The 8,290-nt window shown below is 36.0% G+C and overlaps 2 protein-coding genes and 1 pseudogene across 2 annotated transcripts in view; all 3 read left to right on the plus strand.

The window, feature by feature from the left end:
* The window catches only part of LOC111625212, a 25,843-nt pseudogene that overhangs the window by 13,768 nt on the left and 3,785 nt on the right, over window positions 1-8,290 (plus strand).
* LOC111625213 (cytochrome P450 4V2-like) lies at window positions 3,545-4,694 on the plus strand. The gene is made up of 5 exons (XM_023368295.1): window positions 3,545-3,820; window positions 3,905-4,017; window positions 4,097-4,182; window positions 4,352-4,542; window positions 4,615-4,694. The coding sequence occupies exons 1-5, from the start codon at window positions 3,631-3,633 to the stop codon at window positions 4,692-4,694; spliced, it is 660 nt and encodes a 219-aa protein (XP_023224063.1). The 5' UTR covers window positions 3,545-3,630.
* The window catches only part of LOC111625199 (cytochrome P450 4V2-like), a 13,600-nt gene continuing 12,145 nt past the window's right edge, over window positions 6,836-8,290 (plus strand). The window contains exons 1-3 of the mRNA XM_023368279.1: window positions 6,836-7,063; window positions 7,157-7,269; window positions 7,349-7,434. Of these exons, the coding sequence (XP_023224047.1) occupies window positions 6,874-7,063; window positions 7,157-7,269; window positions 7,349-7,434 (389 nt within the window). The 5' untranslated portion in view covers window positions 6,836-6,873. The remainder of the gene's footprint in view (window positions 7,064-7,156; window positions 7,270-7,348; window positions 7,435-8,290) is intronic.

Raw genomic sequence — 8,290 nt, forward strand, 5'->3', positions numbered from 1 at the left:
ATGAAGGGCGAGTATCAATCGAGAAATTACTATAAACTCTTTATATTGATACACTTCTGAATGAATCTTTGTATTCTGAAGGACAATTTAAAGTTGAATCTGATTCACTTTATAAAAGTTTACTAATTTATTTAGAAATACATTTTCTTCCAGTAATATTAATTCATTGTTATATGACGTTTGTATTAAGTTGACGTCCATTGAAAACGGGACTATTATTTAATAATACAGTTAAAGAAAAATTAAAAAGGTATGGTTTTTGGAACAGGAGTCAGAAAACATTTACCTTCGTGACGCAATTATATGAAATAATATGTAATAAGGATCTCTTGTAGCGTTTAAATTCCATAGTGATTATGCTTCTATGTAGAAAAATGGCCGATATTTCGATGCTTGTAAATGAAGATTTTGGGTCAACCAATGGCCAAGTGAATAAAACCACTAAACACTGGTGGTTGGTGGTGGTTTTGCGCCCGGCCAACGGGCTAGCCACGTGGAGTTTTAGGTGTTTTCTTCACGTTGTAATACCTAAATAAAGACCAGTTTCTTACAGAAAGTCCTCCTGGAAGGCATCAACTTCGTCAGATCGATCACTTGTTGCGTTGTCGAGTAGAAACACAATGTGAAAAGTTAGAAAATGAAAATTACCATAGTCACATAAAATTTTATTCTTAGACGACTTCGGCTAGAGTAAGTGCACTTCACATCGGTTAAAGTGTACCTAGGTAACCCCAATGACGGCGCTTCCATTAGGTTAGATTAATTATATTTTTAGTAGCGTTTCCTTTTTTATTTTGTTCAAGAACTACCGTGAATTAATAACTAGTGACGTTAAACACTCGGCGGATCCCCTCCGGGAGGAGTCCGTCGGGAGCACCAACAGTCGGAAGCGCGGCCATTTTAGTTACTTAGGTATACATTAACCTTTTAAATATATCTCCTGTAAAATTAAAAAGATTTTACTGTTTTTTTTTTTACTTTAACCTAAGCTTTAAAATATGTGAATTATGTAAATATCTATTAACATTGTTTATTCTAAGAGACGTGAAGGTTAAACTTTACATTGATAGTCCCAATGGCCGCGCTTCCGGTCGCCATCTTGTATGCGACCTGTGAGAAATAAAACAAGATGGCGACCGTCGATACGCGCCTATTTTTAAGTCTTTTTTTTTTAAACTAACATATTTAAAACGTAAAGGGTTGCCGATAAAGCGAACATTTTAAAGTGTGCCCGGAGGGCGGCTCAAGAACAGGATACCTTGTACATCTGGAGAAATGCAAGGCATAATCGGCATCTGTATTTTAATAATCCAGATGTAATCGTCAGCGCAGGGCTACCAGATTGGCCCAACAAACAGGCTTATGTCCCGGGGAACCTCCTTGCCGAGCAAAAGGGTTCGAATGCTCAGTACATTGTAGGTNCGCCCCTATCGTGTGTCATATTTCAAACATTCAAATTAACAATTTTAATTCTTATTTAAATTAACAATATGAATTATTATTATTCATTTGGCAATAAATTATTATTTTACCATTGGGACTTTAACAGAGCTGTACAGCATATTGATAGGAACAAAAAAGTCAAAGGAACCGTGCTTCATGGAAATTTGTAAACAACGCCCACTAGGGGGCGTCCCGGGCTAGGGGCCCCCTTCATCTTCGCCTTATTCATTCATGACGTCTTCCGGCTGAAAAACTCACACACCCACATATACGTCTACGCCGATGATATCACAGCCATCGTCCACGCCAACACACCTACCGATCTTCAGTACCATACCAAGAGATTCCTCACCTCCTTCGCGGATTGGACCGATCACAACGCTATCGCCTGCCAACCTCAGAAATGCGCCATCCTCCCTATCCCTTACAACACTCGGTATACCCAGAATCTCTCCATTCAAGGTCAAACTCTCCCCGTTGTCCGCAGACTCAACATCCTCGGCATTCACATCACCTCTACACTTTCCTGGTCTGCCCACATCCACCACATCCATAACAAATGCAATCGCCTTCTCAACTTCTTCAAGATTTTCTGCAGCAAGAAGCACAGTGGTTCCCCCAAAGATCTCATCATCATAGCCGACAGTATCATCGGTAGCATTTTAACCTACACAATCCCTGGCATCGCATCCCTCACGCCCACCCATTACAAAATCCTCGACTCCATCCAGACTCAGTACCTCAAACTTTGCCTGGGTCTCCCCCTACAACCAACAATATTGTTACCCTCCGGGCAGCCAAAAGGACCACGATCGAACTACGCTTCCAAAAGATCATCATTAACCAGTACAGCACGTACCTAAAAAAAGCGAACGATGACCGTCTCTTCCACGAGATTCTTCACCACATCCATCACCCAGATGGTGCTGCCCTGGTTAAGCTTCCGCTCAACCATTTCACCCGCAACTGGATCTCCCGCCACAACATCATTATCTCGCCCGACAACCTCCCCTCGCACAACTCGCGTCTTCACACCCTCCACCATATTTCACTCGATGACTACGACTTCCAGCGCACAAGCAACTCTAACGACTGCATCCGTCTGTTGTTTAGGATCTGACACCTCCATTAGTCTTCCCACACCTTCATTGCCACTGACGGGTCCAAATCATCCCACAGAGTCTCAGCTGCGTACGTCGACGACACTCACAACGTTACGGCCCACTACACCCTCCACCCTGAAGCCTCTATCTTCACGGCCGAGGGCTACGCCATCCTGCAGGCAATCTCCTATGCTTCTACTACCTCCTGTGACAATGCCGTCATATGCACAGACTCTAAATCGATCCTCACTGCCTTGGCTAATTATAATGCCAACTCCCCTAACATCATTCATAGCATTCACGAACGCCTCCACTCCCACTACTGCCAAGGCAAACACCTACACCTTGTTTGGACTCCGGCCCATCTTGGCATCGATATCAACGAAAAAGACGACGCCATCACTAAAAGTAAGCCGCCAACTTCTGTGAACTCCAACTTCATCACACCTGAAGACCTCCACGGGGTTCTGCTCCTCGATCACCAGCAGATCATGGAAGACGCCTGGAACAACTATCATAACCACTCCAATTACCCCTGGCTTCACGATTATTCCCATATCACCATTCCCTCAATCACCGATCGAAGCATAAACGTCCTTGTCAACCGCGCCAGGACTAACTCGCTTCTTGCCAACCACTTCCTCTTCACCCGGAAAATCAAAAAAACTGATAAATACAGCACATGTCACGATCAAATCGACACATCCTTGAACCGCCTCGACTACTGCCCCAATTTTGACAATATCCGGAAAAAAAATTCTAAACGATTATCCTATCAACACACCAAATAACGCCAAGATCTCCAATTAAATCAACCTCTTTCCTCCAGCCAACTGTCAGCAGGCCTTGATCACCTACTTCAAAGAGTACTGTAAAATGTTCCGCTACTAGAGGGCGCCACCTACTCATTATTTCCTGTCCTCACCGCTAGAGGACGGCCAGCCACAAATATACGTCGGCGGGACGCTAAAGCCTCGAAGCAGGCGTCCAACTTCCCACATTAATAAGAAGAAGAAGAAACGTTATCTACATACGAAGGTCAAAAATTGTTTTAAGTATCGATTTAAACACTCAAACTGTAGCAATGCTATTGCAAATGTATATAGTTATTGCTTGTATAGTTCTGTTGATATTAAGAATGAAATGGAACCAACATAAACAATTGAAACGTCTGAAAGAGTATAATTTACCAATTCGTCCAGTTATCGATGTAATTCATATATTTTATACATCAATGATGAATAGATATAACCCAGATTATAATCCATACGTTTGTAAGTTTTCTACATTTTATAATTATTAGTAAAGAAATAAGGAAATTTTATAAATTTAATCATTTATATTTTAATTTTAATTAGGGATTTTTCAATATTTATATGCAAACAGTCGTATATACGATAGAGAAAGAATTTATTCGATTTGTGTGGCTGGAAACGTATTTGTACATCTATACAAACCGGAATTTATAAAAGTAAAGTATATAAAAAAATACGTTTATTAAGTTAAAAAAAAATACAGTTTATTTCAATTATAATTATTTCTTCCTCAAGACAATTATAAACAGTCACACGGTTCTAGATAAAGGTTTGATGTATAAACCTATAAATTCGTGGCTAGGAAATGGGTTAATAACTAGGTAATTTATATTTATATTTAATTATATAAAAATTAAATGAAATAAGAGAATTATGTTATTATATAATATATAAAAATAAAAATTTTATACATTTTATATAAATTTCTGATACAATACTGTAGAATTTCATTGATAATATAGAAGGTTTTATGTTTATTTTATAATGCAGATCCAGAGAATTATGGAAGCCAAGACGAAAGTTATTAACACCAGCATTTCACTTTAAAATTCTAGAAAATTTTCATATAGTTATCAATAAACATTGTTTTATTTTAATCGATAAACTAGAGAAAAAAGTACAAGATCCATGGGTGAACATCACTCGCATGTTATCCTTATGCACTCTTGATATTATAGCAGGTATCTATTATTAATCCAATCGCTACATAATCTTATAAGGTATTAGTATATTTTTATAATATATTTATTAAGAAACTGCAATGGGAGTAGAAATAAATGCTCAACAGGATGAAGAATCTGAATATGTCAAGGCAGTTAATAGGTNAATCTGATTCACTTTATAAAAGTTTACTAATTTATTTAGAAATACATTTTCTTCCAGTAATATTAATTCATTGTTATATGACGTTTGTATTAAGTTGACGTTCATTGAAAACGGGACTATTATTTAATAATACAGTTAAAGAAAAATTAAAAAGGTAAGGTTTTTGGAGCAGGAGTCAGAAAATATTTATCTTCGTGGCACAAGTATATGAAATAATATGTAATAAGGATCTCTTGTAGCGTTTAAATTCTATAGTGATTATGCTTCTATGTAGAAAAATGGCCGATATTTCGATGCTTGTAAATGAAGATTTTTGGTCAACCAATGGCCAAGTGAATAAAACCACTAAACACTGGTGGTTGGTGGTGGTTTTGCGCCTGGCCAACGTGCTATTTACGTGGAGTTTTACGGGTTTTCTTCACGCTGTAATACCTAAATAAAGACCAGTTTCTTACAGAAAGTCCTCTTGAAAGGCATCGACTTCGTCAGATCGATCACTTGTTGCGTTGTCGCGTAGAAACACAATGTGAAAAGTTACAAAATGAAAATTACCATAGTCACATAAAATTTTATTCTTAGACGACTTCGGCTAGAGTAAGTGCACTTCACATCGGTTAAAGTGTACCTAGGTAACCCCAATGACGGCGCTTCCATTAGGTTAGATTAATTATATTTTTAGTAGCGTTTCCTTTTTTATTTTGTTCAAGAACTACCGTGAATTAATAACTAGTGACGTTAAACACTCGGCGGATTCTCTCCGGGAGGAGTCCGTCGGGAGCACCAACAGTCGTAAGCGCGGCCATTTTAGTTACTTAGGTATACATTAACCTTTTAAATATATCTCCTGTAAAATTAAAAAGATTTTACTGTTTTTTTTTACTTTAACCTAAGCTTTAAAATATGTGAATTATGTAAATATCTATTAACATTGTTTATTCTAAGAGACGTGAAGGTTAAACTTTACATTGATAGTCCCAATGGCCGCGCTTCCGGTCGCCATCTTGTATGCGACCTGTGAGAAATAAAACAAGATGGCGACCGTCGATACGCGCCTATTTTTAAGTCTTTTTTTTTTAAACTAACATATTTAAAACGTAAAGGGTTGCCGATAAAGCGAACATTTTAAAGTGTGCCCGGAGGGCGGCTCAAGAACAGGATACCTTGTACATCTGGAGAAATGCAAGGCATAATCGGCATCTGTATTTTAATAATCCAGATGTAATCGTCAGCGCAGGGCTACCAGATTGGCCCAACAAACAGGCTTATGTCCCGGGGAACCTCCTTGCCGAGCAAAAGGGTTCGAATGCTCAGTACATTGTAGGTTGTAGGCAACTGGTATAAGGCCATTGTTGATGATCTTTGGCTTTTATTAACAATTCTGTGCATTCATTGCTGGTGTCATTGGGCTGCAATTTGAAAAAAATTGTAAACCTATAAATATCACTGTCTTTCATTAATCTCGAGAACGGAGTCAATCAATCAATCACCAATGCAATAACTAATTACTTTGCTACTATTTCTATAAACAGCTGTATTATAAAAGATGTTTTTACAGTTGTTTATTTACAATTGCAACAATTAATACGATAAACGATCAGAAATTCAAACTACAAACAACAGAATCTTACATTAATTGTTACGTCTAATCAATCCAATAATACTTCGAACTAACACGATAGGTGGGACCGAGCGATAACCGCGTAAGTCGGGGTATAATTTCGCAATTTGTTTAAAATCCAAGTCGGTTGTGTATATAAGCTAATAAATATTCTCGTTAATCTTATCTCGTCTGTTGATTCGTTCACGGTTACAAGAAATCACCACACAGAGTCTCTCAAGTCTTTGTAGATGTAAAAAACACAGAAATAAATAACACAAAATAAATTGTAGCTATGTGTCGATTCCGCGCGACACGTCCGAAGATGTAAGCTGAACAATAGTGTGGGGGGAGTGAGTAATCGAGAGTTGCATGGCGCTCAAACAAAAGACGAATCGACGAGATTTGAAAATTGCGTAACTCCGGGTTCGCGTAAGTCGAGGTATTACTGTATATATAATAAGATAAAGCAGCTATTCGTGTTTATAAATCACAGTATTTAACTGATATATAATATATAAGAAATGTTATCTACATACGAAGGTCAAAAATTGTTTTAAGTATCGATTTAAACACTCAAACTATAGCAATGCTATTGCAATTGTATATAGTTATTGCTTGTATAGTTCTGTTGATATTAAGAATGAAATGGAACCAACATAAACAATTGAAACGTCTGAAAGAGTATAATTTACCAATTCGTCCAGTTATCGATGTAATTCATATATTTTATACATCAATAATGAATAGAAATAACCCAGATTATAATCCATACGTTTGTAAGTTTTCTACATTTTATAATTATTAGTAGCCTAATTAAAAAAATAAGGAAATTTTATAAATTTAATCATTTATATTTTAATTTTAATTAGGGATTTTTCAATATTTATGTGCAAACAGCCGTATATACGATAGAGAAAGAATTTATTCGATTTGTGTGGCTGGAAACGTATTTGTACATCTATACAAACCGGAATTTATAAAAGTAAAGTATATAAAAAAATACGTTTATTAAGTTAAAAAAAAATACAGTTTATTTCAATTATATTTATTTCTTCCTCAAGACAATTATAAACAGTCACACGGTTCTAGATAAAGGTTTGATGTATAAACCTATAAATTCGTGGCTAGGAAATGGGTTAATAACTAGGTAATTTATATTTATATTTAATTATATAAAAATTAAATGAAATAAGAGAATTATGTTATTATATAATATATAAAAATAAAAATTTTATACATTTTATATAAATTTCTGATACAATACTGTAGAATTTCATTGATAATATAGAAGGTTTTATGTTTATTTTATAATGCAGATCCAGAGAATTATGGAAGCCAAGACGAAAGTTATTAACACCAGCATTTCACTTTAAAATTCTAGAAAATTTTCATATAGTTATCAATAAACATTGTTTTATTTTAATCGATAAACTAGAGAAAAAAGTACAAGATCCATGGGTGAACATCACTCGCATGTTATCCTTATGCACTCTTGATATTATAGCAGGTATCTATTATTAATCCAATCGCTACATAATCTTATAAGGTATTAGTATATTTTTATAATATATTTATTAAGAAACTGCAATGGGAGTAGAAATAAATGCTCAACAGGATGAAGAATCTGAATATGTCAAGGCAGTTAATAGGTAAATATTTGTGATATTCATGTTGAATTATACACTGTTTGACAAGGGTTCTATTTCTGATATTAAAATGTGTGATTCTAAACCAATTTATCATGGGAAATTCAAATCTGGAAACAGAATTTTGTTGTCAGGGATACTTTTTGTGTAACGTGTATATATATGTATATATTCACAGTTCATGGCAAACACAGACGTTATAGAGAAATATGTGTATGTTGCTGCATGCAGTAATAATCGAACGTGACAATGATGTTGCTGGCCTAATGAAGGTGCTGAACTTCACCTACAGTTCACAGGAGTGGAGACTTTTCATAGATGCATTGAAAATAAGTCTCAAGGGTGTTTTTCTCCACA

Source organism: Centruroides sculpturatus, unplaced genomic scaffold (genome assembly GCF_000671375.1).
Source record: "Centruroides sculpturatus isolate CEXI.00-Female unplaced genomic scaffold, Cexi_2.0 scaffold456, whole genome shotgun sequence".
NCBI lineage: Eukaryota > Metazoa > Arthropoda > Arachnida > Scorpiones > Buthidae > Centruroides > Centruroides sculpturatus.